The following is a 20,368-nucleotide window of genomic DNA, read 5'->3' as shown; positions in this document are numbered from 1 at the left end:
GCAGGGCCTCACGAAGTTACATTACCGCCTTTAGCCCGAGACCTGCCGGGTAGCAGGGGCTGACGTACAGAACTTAGATTGCAGGGCCTCTGTGGTTTTTAAGTGAGGTGAAACTTGGGGTATGCAGGGCAAATAGACTTCTGAAAGTACGATAGTTTGGAGAGGGTGAGAGCCACTAGGTTAAAGCAGAGGTTCACAACCAGGGGTCTGCATACCCTTAGGGTGCACAGAGATCTTTTAGGGGTACATCAGCTCATCAAATAATTGTCTAGTTTTACAACTGGCTACATAAAAAGAACGAGCAAAGTAAGTACAAACTAAAAATTCAGACAATGACTTCTTTACACTGCTCTATCTACTACACGCTGAAACGTAAGTACAGTATTTAGCTTCCAACTGATTTATTTTACAAACATATGGTAAAAATGAGAAAGTAAGTGCTTTTTCAGTAAGAGCGTGCTGTGACATTTTTGTATTTTTATGTCTCCTTTTGTAAATCACAAGCTGATTTTAAGCGAGATGAAACGGGTCCACAAGACAAATCAGACTCCTGACTGGGATACCATCATCTGGAAAGGTTGAGTGCCACTGAGTTAGAGGACTTGGAAAAGAATTTATTTAGCACCACAAATTTACTATTTGTCTTGGACATATTATGTGTAAATGTGATTTGGCAAAGTGACAGAGCTATTCACGCCTACGTTATTAACCTAAAGCTATCTGATTTAACTACAGGTCTTTGAAAGATTATCTTGACCTGACAAGTTCGTTAGCTTTTAATGAGAATCTATTACAGGTAAGCCAGATGGCTTCTATTCAGCTTCAGATCTTGAGCTGTCAGCCACCACAGAATCATAGAATACTAGGACTTCAGCTCTTCTCCGTGTCACTGCTCATGTTGCCGGGACTGAGTTTCTGTCAGGGATGGGCCCGAAACCCTGGCTCAGCACTAGCAGGGGGCTGGGGGCCTGTCGCCACAAGAAGCAGCACTTTCCATTTTAATCCTGGGCACCCGCAGCGGGGCAGACCTAGGCCAGTGAGGTAGACTGCCCCGTGGAGAGGGCCCTGTCATAGAATACTAGGACTGGAAGGGACCTCGAGAGGTCATCGAGTCCAGTCCCCTGCCCTCATGGCAGGACCAAATACTGTCTAGACCATCCCTGATAGACATTTATCTAACCTACTCTTAAATATCTCCAGAGATGGAGATTCCACAACCTCCCTGGGCAATTTATTCCAGTGTTTGACCACCCTGATAGTTAGGAACTTTTTCCTAATGTCCAACCTAAACCGCCCTTGCTGCAGTTTAAGCCCATTGCTTCTTGTTCTATCCCCAGAGGCCAAGATGAACAAGTTTTCTCCTCCCTCCTTGTGACACCCTTTTAGATACCTGAGAACGGCTCTCATGTCGCCTTTCAGTCCTCTCTTTTTTAAACTAAACAAAGCCATTTCCTTCAGCCTTCCTTCATAGGTCGTGTTCTCTAGACCTTTCATCATGAGAAATTATGCAATATAAAAGAGCACAAAAGAAAAACCAGGAGTAAGAGCATCCCTGGAACAGTAACAAAACAGGGAAGGACTTGTCCCTGCCTCCCAACAGGGGTTGCACATTTAATTGTGAAGTCTTATTTTGTCATCAGAAAAGCCAGGTATCTATCATATTTGCTATTTGTCAAATTAAGTCACTTATTACCAATCGAGACTGGCCAGCCCAGTGGCAAATTGAGGTTGTGGTAACACGTTGTCTGCCCTGTAGGAGAACAAGATCTGGAAAAGAAACTCACTCGCCTCCACAAATTAGAGGGTCCAAAGTGAAATGGAGAAGAGAGAAGCCAAGTATCTGGAAAAAGGCCCCACTTTTAAAAGCGCTTGAAAACAGGAGCATTAGACACAGAGGGCCTGCATGTGCAACTCCTGTGTGCGTCTTAACAAATGCTGCCCACCCCTACCCCTGGAAAGAGGCGGATGGACTCTAGCACTCTGCAGAACTCCTCTCAGAAGTCACTCTGCCATTAAAGGCTTGAAACCTATCTGAAGGTGTAGAGGGAATACTGCAGAATCGCACCAGCAGATGGTTCTTAGTAGCGCTAAGCTACTTAGCAAATGAGCGGGATTAGAGCATCTCTCTGGGTAGAAAGAACCAGGGTCTAGAGCCGAGAGGTCCTGCATGGGCAAATGGTTTTAGATCTGTTGAGGCTATCTGAGTTACTAATAAAGTTTAAATCCTAGGAAGGCACTAAGTTGGCACTACATACAGAATGCATATATTCTATAGAACGGGAACGACATCTGCTTCTGTCACCTAAACCAAGACCAGCAACGCTTCTTCTATTCTGGAACAACCCCCTCGTGTGAAGGTTGGTGGAGTCAGTGTTCCCTGTAAGCTGAGCATGTGGGCGGCCACCCAAGAGAGAGTCAGGTGACACCCAGTTGATTAGCAGAGTGCTCCCAACCAGCAGTGTTTCCAGTGGTGGTGCACATCTGCTCATGCCTCAGTGCACATAACAAAATGTATTCCACAGATGGATGGAGACAAGGGGCTGGATCTGCTGCTCCCCCACCCCAAGGCTTTGAAGCGCCACGCACTGCTCGCAGGGGGGCGCGGAGTCGGCTTTGGGTGCTCCCTGCCCAACCTAGGCCCTAATTGGCCTACGGCAGGAGAGCGAGGGAAGCCTCCTCCCACACCAGGGGCATGGGCACCTTGGGGGAATGTGGGGTGGGGGCAAAGGAACTCCCTTACCCCCAGACCAATCATTGTCTGGGGGGGGAACCTGGAAATATCATGGACACGCCCCTTCTGGTTGATGCCACACCCCTTCCTGTGCGGCCCAGGGCCACTTAAAAATTTCCGAAGTGGCCCCCAGCAAAAAATTATTGCCCAGCCCTGGACTAGAGTGAAAACACAAACTCATTCCACTTCTTACTGAAGACAATGTAATGTAATAGTGAAGTCTCCACTGGAGAAAGGCCAATCCATACATCTGCTGTGGCTACCCTACAGTGTCTGTTAAAGTCCAAGCTTCAGGAATTATGCCGTCAAGTGTCAAAACAGATCAGACCAGACTTACTGCAGATACTGCCTAGGTAGCACCTCCTCACCTTTGTTGCATTTCGGTTTGCATAGTTGACACATGCGTTGTGGCTCTGATTCAACCACTAAAAAGGAAACAAAAGGGAATAAGAGACTAACAACTGGTTTAAAAATAATGGCTACACCTGTGTCACTATGGCTGCAAAAACCAAAACCAAACCCTCCTAGAAACGTGATAAGAGGAAAGTCCACTTTATCCCATTATTCCTCCCACTGGGTCATAGGAGCTTTGTGATATCTAGAAGAAAACGGTCACATGTCTGCACAAGTATAGCAGAGAGAGAGAAAAACTAATGGCAGAAATGTCCATTTTCTACCCGACACACACACACACACACGCATACAAGCTACCAACACCCCAGCGCATTTCTAAGGCTTTGTGCATGCTTGGAGTCCGAGCCAATACCCTTTGAAGTTAAGGGGGACTCTTTGAATTGACATCAATGGACAATCAATCTGGTCTTCCGACTACTGTACTAGAGTCAAGTTGAAAAGGGATGCGTCAGATAGTTCAGATGCTAAATTTAGTTTTTATAAATAAAAGTTTTACAAAATCTATTAACAGAATTATTTTCATGATACGTAAGAATACTCAGTAAAAACAGGAGGTGTGCTCAGACTTACACATCCTATCGTGTTATGCGAGAACAGCAGCTTTCTGCTATTAGTATTATTGGTATTAAAGTAGTAGCTACAGGTTCTAACAGAGACAACAGCACCACTGGAATAGGTCTGTACATACACACAGTAAGACAGAGTCTCCTGCACCGATGTGTTGTCAAAAAACAGTTGTTTGGTCCCTACCACCAAAAAGAAGACAAATAGGCTGGTCTCCCCCATTCGTCTAAGGGAGGGGTCTCTGCTCAGTATCCTCTACTGTCACCATTTTGCTATAGGGTACTACTCCTGGCCTTACACTCTTTGGCCTCTGGTTGACATCCCAATAGTTTTAACCCTCCCCTTTTCATTAGCATTCAACTCACACCGACAGACACACAGTTGGGCTTTGTCTACTCTGACACTTTCACCGCTGAAACTTTTGTTGCTCAGGGTGTGAACACACACACACACACACACACACACACACACACACACACACACACACCCTACCTGAAGGGCTAAGAGTTTTAGTGACAAAAAGTGCTGGTTTGGACAGTGCTTTATCAGTGGGAGACACACTCTCGACACCAAAGCTACTGCCCCTTATGGGTGATTTTATTCTGTTGAAGGGAGCGCTCTCTCCCAGCGACAAAGAACGGCTACACTGCATACCTAACACTGCTACACTGCGCACCTTATAACAACACGGTTGTACCGTTGTAAGGTGTACCTCATAGACACAATCCAGAAATAAACAAACATGCCCTACCTGGAAATAGTAAGACTGTGATAAAAACTGATCTACAGCTGGAAAGATCAAACCTTTTTAAAATTCTTTTCATAAATGTAACACCATTGAAGGGTTACGCTACATGGTAATTTAACATTAAGCATTCTTATGCCTGCTCTGTTCCATAGCATCCATTATAGAAAGTGGCAGGATATTACAGGCCGTAGCAGCCAGTCCTTTAGACACTCATTAAACTCAGTGGTTCTCAAACTGGGGTTCATGAGAGGCTGGTCTGGGGATTGTGAGAGGATCTGCCGTACAATTACAGGCACAACGGTCTAGGTCATTTAATTGGTATTTCCATCCCTGACTTCTAGGATAGCACTCACGCCAATGGAAGCGTGTAAGCAACAGGGCTGGCAACTGGAGAAGAGGAGCACCGTGATTTTGAACTGAAGTGCTTTATCCACAGCAGCTGTTGTGAACGGAAAGAACGATGGTTCTCCACCCCACCCCACCCAAAGCGGGGTAATGTAAGAGTAGGATACTACTGATTCTTCTCCAGCTAGAAAGAAGGAAGGGGAGAGAGAGTCACCGGGGGGTGAAATGCGGGGAGGACGGAGACACAAAAAGAGCAAGCTGGGAAAAAGCCGTAGTGGTGGCCCACACGCATGTTCTTCCTATTGATCTCAGAACTTTCACAGCAAGGAATAGTCGGCCACCAAAATTTGTCTTTTATGCTTAAAAAAAAAACGTTTACAAGAATTGGGTTTTTTTTGGCAATCGGTGCTGGGAATTTTCCTCGTTTCTGGGTCTTTATAAAGCTCCACTAATCAAACGCCACTGAAGTAGTGGTCCATTGAGCAGAGCTAGGAAACCTTTGGTAACAGATCCTCAAACCTGGGTGGAATTGGGTTTAATTGAAAACCCAATAGCACCCCTGTTCAGTCACCCTCCCACAGCTCCACCCCAATTACCAATCAGAATCTCAGCTCCAAAATATAAAACTGGGACACGTTTTGCCCCGCTCCCTTCCTACCTTGTTTTTAGAGTGGGGACGGAGCCCTGCTATCCATTCCCTGGCTCTGCGGTCTTCTAGGGTGACTGGCTGATACACTTCTGGACTCTTCAGAGGGCGGCTGGATGGCCCTCTCCCCCTCTCTGCAGTGTTGAAAGGGGGCAGCAGTGGTAGTAGGGCCATTCTCCCCACAGCCAGGAAAAGATCTACTGGAGGGAAGGCGTTCTGCACAGTCCCTCAATTCAGCAAAAACGGGATTCCAGATGCTGAGTGGTCCCACTCATGCTGCTCCAGTGACTGCTTACCTCAGTCTGGGGCCTGACATGCCCTGGCCTGCAACATGCGTACTCAAGGTGCTGTGGTTAAAGCGTGTCAGTGCGGGCGCACGGGGCTGCTCTTCTCCTGCTGCTGGGCAGTACCTGAGAAATGATACCGAAAGGAGAGAAGAGGGGAAAGAAACAGAAAGGAGTCAGAAAAGCTGGAAAGGAAGGGCAGGAAGAGAATGGGAAAGATGGAGGGGAGCAGGGACAGAGGAAGAAGGAAGGGGGGTGGGGCAAAAATGTTCTCACCCAAAGTCTGGTGACCCTCCATATTCTTTGTACCACATGTTAAGTTGGCAGGCGCAGTTTGAGCGAAGGACTCCCAAAACAAACCTCTCCTGGTAACTCTGTCATCTGGGTCAATTTGGTTTGGTGGGGGGTGGCCAGCAGGCCATCCTCACCCGAGAAAGTTTGCGAACCACTGATGTCACTGCAACCTCCCAAGACACCCCGAGTTAGTCAAGTTGAAGGCTGTGACCCTTTTCTTTGCTGTGGGCTGAGTTTGTGTCTGGTCACCCTCTGACAAGCAGCTGGGAGCCTACATTTCACATGCTGAATTCTACCTCTGCATAAGCACAGGCCACTTCCAGGGAAGTCCACGCTGCTTTACTAATGGACGGGGAGGGACTTGAAATATGTATATTCTGTCAACAAATTCCTTTTGGATTATGCTCTTGGGGGTTGATTTTTTCTGTTTGTTTTTAGAGTACTCTTTCCCGTTCACATCAGGATCTTGACGCCCTTATTTAAACTGAAAAAATGCAGTCTTCTTAGTATACATGCAACATGCCTCAGGCAGCGTCAAACCAGGATTCACCACTGAATTGAGTCTCACAAGATGCTGCTTCAGCACTTGAACTCTGTGGTCATCACTTACCTTGCTTAACTTAAACAAAACCACAAGCTACTAGGATAAGTTTGTGTGTCCTGTTGTCTGCACATACACTTTAAGTCCTAGATAGTTTGCATTTTGCCTTGATCTTCCATGGCTGGTATGACATTTTATATCAATCACTACTTACTTTAAAGGCAATAAACAGAAAGGTTTTTAAGCACAGTGTGAGTAAGCCTTATTACTTCAACTAATCAGAATCATCTAACTGGGAGAACATTTACTACGGCTAAAATTCACTCACACACACACACACAGATACACACACACCCCCAATAGCTTTGCAAAAAGGAGCTACAGAGGCATCATCGTAGAAACATTAGCCAAGCCTCCATTCCACTCCCACACCCGACTCAGCCTGCAGAACTGGCATGGAGCTCTGCTGTCAGTGGAACTGTCAGATGATGCCCATGCAGAGTCTTCTGCCTGTATGCTCTGCTGTCCCCTCAGTCTTGGAGCCTTTCTGAAGCCTCAGAAACCTGTGGATGAATATCCCCAGGAGAAGAGGCAGCCTAGTTGTAGCCATGACGATCCCAGAGAGACAAGCCGGGGAAGGGGGGGGTAATGTCTTTTACCGGACCAACTTCTGTTGGTGAGAGACAAGCTTTGGAGCCCACACAAAGCTCTTTTTTCTAACAGCTCCGTGGAGCGAGAAAGCTTGTTGCTGTCACCCAGAGAAGCAGGTCCAATTGCCTCCCCCACCTTGTCTCGCTAACAGAGCATGCCCTTTCCAAGGTCTGCAAAGGCGGGAGCCTCAACTACTTGGCAGAGTGTCTTCCAAACAGCGGAGGTGTCAGCAGCGAGGACCTAATTCTCCATGGCTTTGCACCTTGTTTCATCATTTACACTTGCGCAAAGGCGGCGGACTGGAGTTAGCACCATTTTACACCTCCTTTACAAAGGTGTAAATGAGAACACAATGTGTGGGGCAGCAGAGACTCAGCCCCATGGGTTTGCTTGCAGCGTACTCCAGGCCTACCAAAAGTTCCCAGTTGCAACCAGCCAGGCTGTCTTCTCAGTAAGTAAGATGCTCTCGATGCAGGACGGTAAGTGTGTCTTAATCAAACTATCCTCGTTTTTTGGGACTATGCTGGAGATGCAATTCAATGAGGCTTTGCTCTTTGTCCCACAAGTCCAGAGACTCTATGTGCCATGGCAGGAGATCGTTACCTGCCAAAAGACAGTGGTTGCCAGCGTCTGGTTAGGCAGGAGAAGACCAACAACCTACAAGAGAGAGAAACGGTTAAAAAACAATAGAAGGAGCATCATGAATATACTGTCAGTGTGTTTGTGGGGCTTTCCTACGTATTAAGCATATGGAGGCGCTTTCTATCACCTGTGGTAGACAGGTGGAGAATGTATCTGCTCTATCAGGGTTTATCATGTCGCCCAGTATCAAGGGTAAAGAAAAGGGGTGGATATCTAGAAAGCAAGATTCTTTTTCCTGTTGTTTCTGACTCACTAACTTTCACTTAATGTCTCTGTAACTCAGTTTCTCCATCTGTAAAATGGGGATGGTTGTGTTCCCCTGCCCTCATGTTGATTAGCCTTAATTACTTTTGCAACATGCTTTGAGATCCTTGGATAGAAGGACAAAGTATTAGAAGCTACATTTTTCTGAGGATTAATTGGGACGTCCACAGTTTGGTAATCAACTATTTTGCACAAGTATCCTCTGAAATAGGATTTAAATATCATGTCTCAGAGAAATTCACTAATAATTTGTCCTTGTTTGGGGGGAGGAGGAGTGGAAAGATTGTATTCTTGTCTGATACGTTCATTGTGGCAACGTTTAGAAATGTACTCCCTCTAGCAAATATCAAAAGCAGATCAGATTTTAATGTTTGAAAAAGGAGAACTATCATCTTGACGTACAAGGGCTGTAACCTGCACTTCAGTCAGGACCAGGAGTTTTAATGATCATGTGTTTTAAATGGTTAAAATATGTCAGTGCAGATACCTCGCACCCACAGTGACAAATACCCGTGAGGTCCACGTTTGGGCCAGGCACTCAGTCCCATACTCACTGCCCCGCCGGGGCATTTCTGCACACCTGCCGACAACCTGGGCCGGCCCCGGCCCCGCCCCCGGCACGCGGCGCACAGGAGGCGCCGGCCCCAGGCGCGCAACACGCGCGGCGCTTGGGTGGCCCCAGCCCCAGGACACATGTGGGCACTCGGGCGCGCGGCGCTCGAGCGGCACCAGTGCCAGCCCCAGGCACGCAGCTCGGGCGGCAGCGGCGGTCCCGGGCTCACGGTGCTCGGGCAGCCCTGGCCCTAGGGCACATGCCGGTGCCGGGTGCAAGGGCATCCCGGTCCCCTGGCGTGCCCCCGGACGCGCGTGAGTGGCCCCACCTCCCGGGTGCCCGGCGCGTGAGTGGCCCCATCTCCCGGGTGCCCGGGAGCCTTAAAGGTTGGGGACCACTGTTCTAGACCATCCCTGATAGTGGTCTATCCAACCTACTCTTCAATATCTCCAGTGACAGAGATTCCACAACCTCCCTAGGCAAATGACTGTGAATTCACCCATGCTCTTGGATACGGAGCCGGATCATCCTCTCTGATTTTATTTATGCTGAGGATGAAGGGAGGGTAAAACCTGATATAACAGCCAAAAGAATGAGTCAAAAGGAAGGGAGGTGAGCCTACAATTTATACTCGTTTGCAGTAGCATCAGTTTTGAGGGTACAGCTCACATGCTAAGGGTCCAGAAGAGAGAAACCACTAACAGGAGGTGTAAAAAAGGTTGGGAAGGACTGGTTTAGTTTACACCTTCCTGTTGGTTGCTTTTTCCTCCTACACTCTTTCTTGAAATACAAGTTACACCTACTTTGAATGCCTGCTGAATGCCAAATCAGTGAATTACACTACCTTACCACTTACACCCAACGCTTAACTAACACCAAGATTTACAATATGAGCGAACTTGGCCCAGATATTTTCAAAGGAGTTGATCTCAGTCCAACAGACCTGAATTTAGCCCCAAGAGCCAATGAGTTAAAGAGACTGGGGGAAGAGGAGGCAGCCCCAAATGTTAGTCATTTATAGTCTGAACCTCAGTGGAAGAAAACAAGAAATACTACAAGAAAAAGAACACCCAAAATCTGCATGACTGAAAGAGGCACATTTAATGCAAACTCTCCATATGTGCAAGAGTCTGCCAAGGAATGTACAGCTTCACTTTTAATTACTGTCAGGGAAAAAATAGCTAAAAATGAAAACAAAATAAAAAACCCTAAACACTAGAAATATGTCAACCACAAAATTCTAATTGCCGGACTGGTGTGATGGTCACTGCAGCTTTGAAGCCTAGGGATAGAGGTCCGTTCCCTGAACACTTGCTGATTCTGACAAGACTCTAGTTCAAAGAGGTCAAATGGGAGGAATTAGCAAGAGGGGTCTTTATGTTTACAAAACCAAAGTCCTTTTCTATAGGTTAAGGAAACTGGGTTGATCTGTAAGTCCATTTTAATAAGAATACTCAGCTCTTACCTACTGCAATACTGCCAAGCCCAACAATCAAAACCCACTAATCTTAACCCTAGGGAAGAAAGAAAAAGCTGAGATTCCCAAGGAAGCACACAAAACCAGGGGTGAGGCATTAAAAAAATTGACCAATATCACGAGAATCGCGATAGAGTTGCAGGAGGTGGTAACACTGCTATCGCTTTTCTTCCCCAAGTACTTTACAAAGAGAGGCAATATCATTTGGCCCTTTTACCAAGGGCTCAGAATGTTAGAAATGACTTGCCAAGCTGACGCAGCAGGGCCATAAGCACGGACAGGCAGGGAACTGTGGACTCCCATTCCAGAGCTCTACCCACTGGGATACGCTGCTGAGTTCAGTAGGCTCAGAGGAAGGCTCTTCCTAAGTTGGTGTCTGGTCCCAAGCGAGAACCACCAGACTGCTGCACAATCATTTTGCTCGAGGAAATCCCATCCCCCTATGCTCAATGTAAGATTCCAACTGTTTCTATGCTACAGCAGGCTGCCAATTTTGTCACTACATTTCACAGATAGATTGGCATACATGTTACATTTTAATTTTAACATTTGAAAATGCTTCTTTTTAAAAAATGACAAGAGGTTCCAGTTTATCCTTTACAGCTAGCAAAATTGGACTCATCTGACAGCTCTCCGCTTTGCTGACAGCTCTGGATTTGGGCCGATTCCATTGTCAATTTGATCGTTAACTCATTTTTGTTTAACCTAATTTTTTTAAAAATAATGCCCCACACAACTTGCCACCAAAATGTTAGATACAACAAATAAATCATAACAATTTAACCTCCATGTTTTGGTGTTCGTGTTATTGCTTATTACCCTTGTGCCCTACACAGTGAGACACCTCAGAGCTCTATCTATGTTGCTGAACAAAAAGAAGGAGTGATCTGATTGCAGTTTGTAAGTACCTACTTACAGAATAATGGGCCCTTCAATCTACTAGATAAAGATATAACAGGATTCAATGTCTGGAAGCTGAAGCCTGATAAATTCAGACTGGAAATAAAGTATAATTTTTACAGGGAGGACAATGAACCCCTGGAACCATTTACCAAAGGTCCTGGTGGATTCTCCATCACTGGCAATTTTTAAATCGAGACTGGATGTCTTTTTCTAAACAAAATGCTCTAGGAATTGTTTTGGGGGAACTTTTATGGCCTTTGCCATACAGGGGGCAAGCACAGATATCACAACGGTTCCTCCTGGCCTTGGAAGCTATGCATCTGAGTGTTGGACGCCACAAACAGGGGCGAGGAACCTTTTTTGGGTCGGGGGCCTCTGACCCATAGAAAAATCAGCTGGGAGTCACACACAAGTGAGAAGCAAAAACACAAACAAATAAACCCCTCACTGACTGAGGAGAAAGACCCTCCCCACATTCTCCTCCCACACAGAGCCTACGGGGGCCCAGCCTAGTAGATTTTAATATGGAGACATACCTATCTCATAGAACCAGAAGGGACCTTGAGAGGTCATCGAGTCCAGTCCCCTACCCCCATGGCAGGACCAAGCACCATCCCTGACAGATTTACCCCAGATCCCTCAAGAACCAAGCTCTGGGTTTAACAGGCCAATGCTCAAACCACTGAGCTATCCCTCCCCCATTTTGTGTGCTCCAGCCCCTGAGCCTCGGGGGCTGGAGTCAGGCAAGCCGGAGGGCTGCATCCAGCCCCTGGGCCTTAGTTCCCCACTCCTGGTTTACAAGGAGCAAATTTCAAGCTTTCCAATATATGAGGCTAGAGGATTTTTATTAAAAAAAAAAAAAGCTGGAATCCAAAAGTACATGAATTTTTCATCATGGCTCTGATGTCAACTTGCTGTGTTGCCTAGGGCAAGTCATTTACAATCATTGCGCCTCAGTTTCCCAATCTGTAAATTGGGCGTAATACTTAGCTACTTCACAGGCAAAAGGTAAGGGTCAACTGAAGCTTAAGCATTTTAAACGCAGTCAGGGAGACCTCTGTCCCAGCCTTCACTTCAGATACTGTCCCCAAATATTAATTTTACCAACTGCAATAACCCATCACAGCTGTTCATTAGACAGAGGGGTTTGATTTTCCTTGGGGGAAAGGATTACATTATCCTGGGGGGACAAAGAGCTTGTGGGCCTCTCATAAGTTTGTCACACTCTGGAAGCAACTTGTTGGCTATGCAGAGGAGGAAGGATAAACGCAGAAGTTACATTTCACAGGTGATCAGTGCACCTTGCAGTATTAGACACCCGCAGCTGGCCCATGCAAGCTGACCCAGGTTTGTGGGCTTGGGCTAAGGGCAGAGTTCCCACTAAGATTTTCCAGCCATGAGTGGAGTGAGTTTTGGCTTCTGCACCAATACTGAGGTCAGGTACACTGGTTTGGAGATGTGCCATCGTGGCACCCAATTTATTAACACACACACGTTCCCGGCTGCCGGAGCAGAACCCCTCCCCCCCCACTTCCCCACCATGTGGCAGGTCATGTTCCCAGTTACCAGAGCAGACCCCCAACCCCCCCCCCCCCCGCCCCGCCATGCAGCAGGTCATGTTCCCAGCCCCAGCAGCCAGAACAAGCCCCGCCCAGGTCCCCACCCACCACTTGGCACCCCCGGCCCCAGAGCAGGCCTACCCCCCACACCTCCACGAGGCCACAGCAAGTCCTGGCCCCGCACGCCAGCGGCTCCCTCACTGCACTACCTCAGCTAGCCCCACCTGCCAGAACAGCCATCTGCCGCACACGTGTTGCTGCGCAGCTCTCCAGAGGAGGCGGGCAGGGGAAGAATTTGTGGTGCACGGCTGTGCAGGCCTTCACCTTAGCGGGAACGATGGCTAAGGGGCTGTTTAACTGCAGCGTAGATGTTCAGGTCCAAGCTGGAGGGTCTGGAGCCCAGGCACCAACCTGTGTCCAAATATCTACACCACAATTAAATTGCACCTTAGCCCGTGCTTCTGCAAACCGGAAGTCAGCTGGTATGGGCAAGCCACAGGCTTTTCCTTGCAGTGTAGACATTCTCCAGAGCAATAATCGGTAAGAGCCAGATATAAGGTGAACCAGAAGCTCAAAGCTATTACAAAAATAGCAGAATGGGTTTGTGTGCAGGGAAGGAAGTGAATAATGTGTAAGAGGCAAACGACTTTAAACAGGACTTTCTAACTCCAGCAGGGCATATTTTGCACAATGAAACCCTCGCTAATGTGTGATGGGAAAGGTGTGAACATTTTGTGAATGTCACACCGATGTAGTGTGGAATTTGGAGAAGTCTACGTGAGTGCTAAAAAATGCATTTCCTGTTACACTCGGGCCGAGAGGGGAGAGATGCTAAAATACTTACGATGGGTGTTCCAAAAGGAATGTAACCTATAAAACAGAAAGAAAGAAACACACATTTTAATCCACGGAGGTTAAGGAGATATTTCACCTGAGAAACTTAGTGCCGCTATGAACGTAGGATTGGAAGCGCATAGGACAAGCCTGAGGCTTCGTCTACACTTAAAAGTTTAAAGTGCAGCCACGGTAAACCATCGCCCTGAGGGAAGCAGCTAGCAGTTCACACTGGTGCGTTTCACACCCCTAAGCCAGACAGTTCAGCACTGTAAAGTGCCTGTGTAGACTTAGCCTGAGTCTCCTTTCCATGCGGTTGTAACTCCAGTGACTCCAGCCTGACAGTCAGGAGTGAGGGGAGAAAAGGACTCACAGTTCTTACCTCACTTTCCTTCTCTGCTCTGGGGGGTTTTAAGCATTTCCCAAGGATTTTGGGGGGTTTGGGCTACATGGGAAAAGTTATACAGGCCTACATTGGTTAGGCATGTGATACTTGTATCGACAGTCGGGCATATAAACCCTAGTATGGATGTAGTTATTACAATATAAAAAAACCTTATACTGGTGCATCTTATTTCTTTTCCCAAGTCAGAGTAAGTTGCACAAGGAAGCTACACCCACAGTGGGGGATGGGCAATGCTGCTTTAGCTGTAACAGTATAGTTAAAATGGAATCACAATCTTGTGCGAGCAAAATGTACCCAAAATATCAATGGCCCTCTACAAACATCACACGCTTCATAGGTCGCTCCCCTCGCAAGAGAGGCCAATCACCACAATGCTCTGTTGTGCTCTGACCCCTCCCACCCGAGGGGCGACGCGCATGTTACAAACATTAAGGCATTAAGTCTCACAACCCCAGTGGACAGATGGGGATCTCAAAGCGCAGGGAGGTGGAATGATTCGCTCGGAGTTACACAGCAAGACACTGGCAGAACGAGGCGGGGAGGAGACGACCCAGGAGTCCTTTAGCCACAAGGCTCTCTTTCCTTTCCAAAAAGCTTTTAGTGATTGACACACCAATTCTGCTAGTCCTCCCATGCTCACAGATCACGTCCGCCATGGCCCGGCACAGCGTATTAGAAATCAGGTAACGTCCCTTCTAAGGGGCGGGGGAGAGGAGGGGTTGATTTAATGATGCAACAGCAGCTGTCTCACACCACGACTGGATGTGGTATATCACAAAAGCAAAGCACTTTCTCTCTCTCCCCCTCCCTTTGTCTGAGGGTGAACGAACATGGGCTGGCATGGAAGATACCTTCCAAGACTCTTGCTGGAGTTAGGTTCTTACGCTAGGCTGTCATCATGGGAGGTGGGCCCAATCCACTCTTCTGGGTGGAAGAAAGCCTCAGTGTTTATTCACATAGAGACTTTCTTCCCCCCACTGACTGCTAACACTGCCACCGAGTGCTGGGTACAACCGAGACGGGCGCATTACAGAGGCCAGAGATGAAATTAGCTGGCGCTCCCATTCAGCTGTCCAGGGGGTATGGAGAAGAACGAGGCAGACACTAAACATTTAAAAGACTCAGAGACAGAACTGGGACAAAAACGGGGTTATCGCATTTACTGGGGGGGTTCAGTAAGATTAGCAACCAGATCGGTACACTGAGTAGATAGAGGCTATACTGTACCTGACATCCTGAAAGGCATGAAGATCTTCTCATTAGTGTCAGGATGTATGATGGCCTACAAAGCAATCAGTAAATAGACACGGTGAAAGCATGCAAGTGGTGGGTAAGTAGCAGAGAGACCGACCCTTCCCATTATGTACAGTCCGTTTAACCGGAGAGCAGACACACACGTAGGGTCTCTCCGCAGGCGCGTCAGCAGCATGATGCATGTGGCGCCTGCAGCCCAGATCAGCGGCCTCTGCCCATTCAGTTAGCTTCACAAAAGCCTCCCCCTCCTTAATGGTTTTCTGCTCCTTTAAAAATTCTTAGTATGACTGAGGGCTAGTGAAAAGCGACAGACTGACAACACTAGAGACAGACGTACAGCAACGGTACATTAATGAGCAGCAGCAACGTCCGCAAAGAACAGCCCACACTGTGCCTTGACTCTGGCCTGGGAACAGAGCCGTCCTGGCCATAGAACAGATCAGGGAGGTCGCCCCAAGCCCTGTGCTGCCCCAAGTGTCCCATGGACAGGACCTAGGGGATTACCTGGAACCTGGCGCGGCAGCAGGGATCACCCTCTCCTCCCCCCACGCACTCACTGTGGCAGCAGGAGCTGGAGCAGCACCAGCAGTTTGCTCCCTGGTGTCCCTTCCCAGCCCACTGTGAGAAGCAGGGCACAGCTAGCCAGGAGGGCGGCGGGCCGGAAGGAGCAGGCTGTGGTACCGCTCTGGCCCCTGCCACCACAGGCCCCGGGTAATCCCCTGGGTCACGTTGCTTGGGGGCAGGAATGGAGCAGGGGTGAAGCTTGGGGAAGGGGCAGGATGGGTTGCCCAGAGTTCCATGCCTGGGCCTCTGGCGTGGAGGTTGCTCCAGGCTCCGTGCTCCCCTCAGGACAGCCCGGCCTGGGAGGTGCTACCTCAGGGACAAGAGGAGAATTCAGTCTCTATGGCTCACCCAGTCCTTGGTGTCTCTACCAAGACTGCTAACAAGGAGGCCACTTTTGTTGGTGGGTTTGTAATCTGGCCACTTCAAGTAAATTCACTGTGCGCAGGGCACTAACATCTATTAGATAGCAATAGCTCATTATCAAGTGGACTAGATAGGAAGCAGCAACCGAAGTCAGTGCAATGTAGCTCTCTTGTCCTGTGTGTAGGTTTGAAGTTGACACAGTAAAGTTTCTGAATGCAAAAAAAAAAAAAAAATCCGTTCTAAGCAAATGTTCAGGACAGATTTTAAATTCAAATTATTTCAGAAGTGTTACTCCGCTCTCCTGCAGTAAATTGAGTTGTTCAGAAATCCCGGTGATTATACAATCAAAAGCATGCTTTCTGAAATGACAGGTTTTATTTAACTCTTCCTGAATGTATACATGATGGCTTCTATCCACAGCCCTCACACCCAGGAAATCTATGGATGCATTTTCCTAGGATTAAGTGGGAAGATTCTTTCAATAATCTGTATCAATGATGTAAGCACCCTCCGTTCGCATGTATACATATGCCAGATTGTAAACCAGGTGAAGACAAGCATGGACATTTGCATGGAAATAAATCCTCCAGAGACTGACCATCATGTTGCCAGCTGAAAACATGATTGCAAACTCATCTCGTGCTACTGAAACACAGAATTCTCCATAATGGTTCATTGCATTACATTAGGAGAATTTCAGCATTCATGTCTGTCCAGTTCTTGGCCTCACGATGGAGATCATCTATAAAGGAGTCAACTGCAGTAGTTCATTAAGAATTGGACTGAGACCATCAACATACTCCATTCTACTGCCATCCATAAAAGTCCCTTTTGGTTTCTCTCATCGTACCCAGATAAAGACCAAATCTCCATATGAAGTCAGCGAGGATGCATCTGTGTGAAACTGGTGTAAAAGCGGTGAGAATCAGTTTGCTAGTAATTTGGGACTGTCCAGGGGAAAGATGTGACTGTTTTTATTGTTATGGAAGAACTGTCAAACATTCCATGGGAATGTGGAGATCAAGAAAACTCTAAGGGTACGTCTAGACTACATGCCTCTGTCGCCAGAGGCATGTAGATTAGGCTACCAGGCATAGGAAAATGAAGCGGCGATTTAAATAATCGCCGCTTCATTTAAATTTACATGGCTGCCGCGCTGAGCCGACAAACAGCTGATGAGCTGTTTGTCGGCTCAGCGCGATAGTCTGGACGCACGGGTGTCGCCATCAAAGGTATTTGTCGACTACCCAGGTAAGCCTCCTGGGATGAGGTTTACCTGGGTGGTCGACAAATACCTTTGATGTCGCCACCCGTGCGTCCAGACTATCGCGCTGAGCCGACAAACAGCTGATCAGCTGTTTGTCGGCTCAGCGCGGCAGCCGTGTAAATTTAAATGAAGCGGCGATTATTTAAATCCGCTTCATTTTACTGTGTCGGGTAGCCTAATCTACATGCCTCTGCCGACAGAGGCATGTAGTCTAGACGTACCCTAAGATAGATAGGTGACATGACATGACATGACATGACATAAAATAAAATAAAATCATGATTCCTGCATGGGAAAAAGTTATTTACACATGCTGTTTGATCTTGCCAAACAAAAACATCTCTGGAAAACCAAGACAGAGAAAAAAAAATCCCATTCAGGAAAAACAGAAGGGAATCACAGTATTTTAAAGGAGGATAAAATATTTTAAATGCTTTACCTGCTTTATTTTTTGAGCTCCCCAAAGCTAGAAAAATAAAAGAACATATTAATTTTTTTTAAAAAATCAGCACACAAGACCTCACAAGCTTTGAGAACCCGTTTCAGACAACTCCTGAAACATTTATCCTCTGATCTGTTACATTAAAGGAACAGGGAGAATCACTGTGAGGATGAACCTTCCTCTCGATGTCACAGAGCCCAGCAGTGGGCAATAACTGGCCTGCAAGCCAGCAGGGTTGGACAGGGTTAACCCCTGGCTGGCCGCTGCTGTATTTTCCTGCCACTCCACAGCTGCAGTTCCCATTTGGCTGCAGATCGTCGTTCCTGGCCAACAAGAGCTATGGCAGTGGCCCACCAGGATGAATCAACACCGTCTTATTGCCCACCCTGATATAATCTGTTTTATAGGGCGCTATTCTGCCACCTTTATCCACATGGATAGCACCTTATCATAGTCAATAGTTCTACTGAAATCAATCCTAGAACACTACAACTGGAAGGGACCTTGAGAGGGTATCAAGTCCAGTCCCCTGCCCTCACGGCAGGGCCAAGCACCATCTAGACCATCCCTGACAGGCGTCTGTCCAACCTGCTCTTTCATATCTCCAGTAATAGAGATTCCACAACCCCCCTGGGCAATTTATTCCAGTGTTTAACCACCCTGACAAACGGGCGCTTGACACCACCTGGAAAGGAAGATGACAGACCTTGTACTGTGAGCTTCTCAGAGGAGGCATGCTGCCCTCTTTACTCTTGTGTACACATCTGAGCATATGATTAGCATGATAATACCGTGAATGTGCTCCCACTCCCACTGAAATCAGTGGTCTGTGGAGGGCATTCCACACTAAACACTGTAGTGATGCATCTGTAAACATGCATTCAAATGCAAACTACCTATTAGCCTCAATAGGATGACTGGCCCATTTTTCAGTTTTCCACAAAGAAAGGTGCAAGGAAAATCTTCTTCACTGAAGAACGCGCGCTAAAAAGGAAAGTGTCCTGAATATTCAGAATACACATATTTTTATTACTATGTGTAATGAAGTGGCACACCAAGGCCCAAATCAAAATGAGGCCCTGGTGTGGGGATGTTGAAAGACAGCCCCTGTCTCAAACAGCTTACAATCCAGTATAGCCAGTAATTGAAGGAATGGGTGGGGGAGGATGAGAGTCAGACAGAGAAAAGGATATCCAACAGGACTTGCCTTGTGTGGTGTAGACCAGTGGTCCCTGACACGGTGCCCGCAGGTGCCATGGAGCCCGCTGGGGTGTTTGTGTGCGCCCATCTGGTAACCAGGGTTGGCCTGAAGCATTCTTGTGTCCCGGGCCCCGGGCACATACATGGCCCCCACCCGGGTGCGCGGTGCATGTGCGTCCCCACCCCTGCCCAGCCAGGCAGCCACAAGAGGTTGGGGACCACTGGTTTAGACATTTGTGGGTTGGAATTTTTTTAATCCGAACTATAGGATTTTGCCACCCTTTCTCACCTGCTCCCATTCAAATCATTGCAAAAATTTGTGTTGACTTGTTATGGGATCAAAACTGTCGAGGAGTATTTTTCAGTGGGAATATTGATGGGGTAAGATACTATCTCCAGGTGAGGAAGCATGGCCTATAATTATCAGCAAGCCCTACTACCAAGTATTATCTACACCCAGTTTCCAATCTCACTGACAAAGGTATAAATCTTGAATAACTATTGATGTCAGTTGAGTTACTGCGGTTTTTGAGCCTCTCAGACTTTTTAGTGTATTAATCTTCACTACCGCACTGTGAAGGACTGTGCTACTATCCCCATTATACAGAGGGGAAACTGAGGCACAAAATAAGTGATTTGCCCAACATCACACAGAGAGCCTGTGGCAAATAAGGGAATTAAACCAAGATCAATTCAAATCCCAAGCTAGCATCCGTAAGTAACTCATGGCAGCACTCGGAAGGCTCCCCCACGCTGCTGCCAAAATGTTAATTGCTAATGGGGTGCCTCCCCCCTGTTCCTCTAGCTCCATGGTGTTCAACACTCTAGCCACTAGCCACATGTGTCTATTTGGCCAGTTGAGTGTGGCTAGTTGGCTTTACATTGCCAGAATAATGCGGCTAGTTTGCTAACATGGCTACTGCTTCAGAACTGGTTGGACATCACGGCTCTAGGCGGTCCTCCCTGCAGGCATCAATCGCTAGGCAAGCATCCTATGCACTGGACTGTGCGGCTCCTTTAATGTAGCATGTGTAGAAAGGTATAAAAGTCATCAACTGACCTTCAGAATATTAAACAAAACCACCTTCCATTAAAGAGAAATTCTACAGGCGACCCCCGACTTACAACCCCCTGCATTTACAACCCTTTCTTCATGCAAGATAGCGCCTAAATCCCCCCCACCTTTACATCTGCAGCTCGTATTTACGACGGTGTACCACGCAGACTCCACACGTCATCCCAAAACAGGAAAGGCACAAGGTCAGTCAGACTCACCAGTCTGCAGCTGCTGCTTGACCTGCACGCATCTCCGCCACATTCATCTTCACTTTTTAGTTATTTTTGTGCATTAGTTGAACTATTTAGTTTAGTTTTCCTCCATTTCCAGAGTCATTTTTGGTATTTTAGGGTATGAAATGGGTT

General features: G+C 47.3%; 1 protein-coding gene across 2 annotated transcripts in view; it reads right to left on the bottom strand.

Moving 5' to 3' along the window:
- Window positions 1-20,368, bottom strand: part of SFXN5 (sideroflexin 5) — a 202,505-nt gene that overhangs the window by 117,261 nt on the left and 64,876 nt on the right. For both annotated transcript variants that reach the window (XM_075931041.1, XM_075931042.1), the window contains 5 exons: window positions 17,744-17,770; window positions 15,084-15,138; window positions 13,461-13,486; window positions 7,822-7,875; window positions 3,100-3,156 (listed from right to left, as the gene is read on the bottom strand). In XM_075931041.1, coding sequence (XP_075787156.1) covers window positions 3,100-3,156; window positions 7,822-7,875; window positions 13,461-13,486; window positions 15,084-15,138; window positions 17,744-17,770 — 219 coding nt within the window. The remainder of the gene's footprint in view (window positions 1-3,099; window positions 3,157-7,821; window positions 7,876-13,460; window positions 13,487-15,083; window positions 15,139-17,743; window positions 17,771-20,368) is intronic.

This window comes from Pelodiscus sinensis, chromosome 5, assembly GCF_049634645.1.
Source record: "Pelodiscus sinensis isolate JC-2024 chromosome 5, ASM4963464v1, whole genome shotgun sequence".
NCBI lineage: Eukaryota > Metazoa > Chordata > Testudines > Trionychidae > Pelodiscus > Pelodiscus sinensis.
Note: the sequence above shows the minus strand (reverse complement) of the source record. Positions and strands in the feature narration are given on the sequence as shown.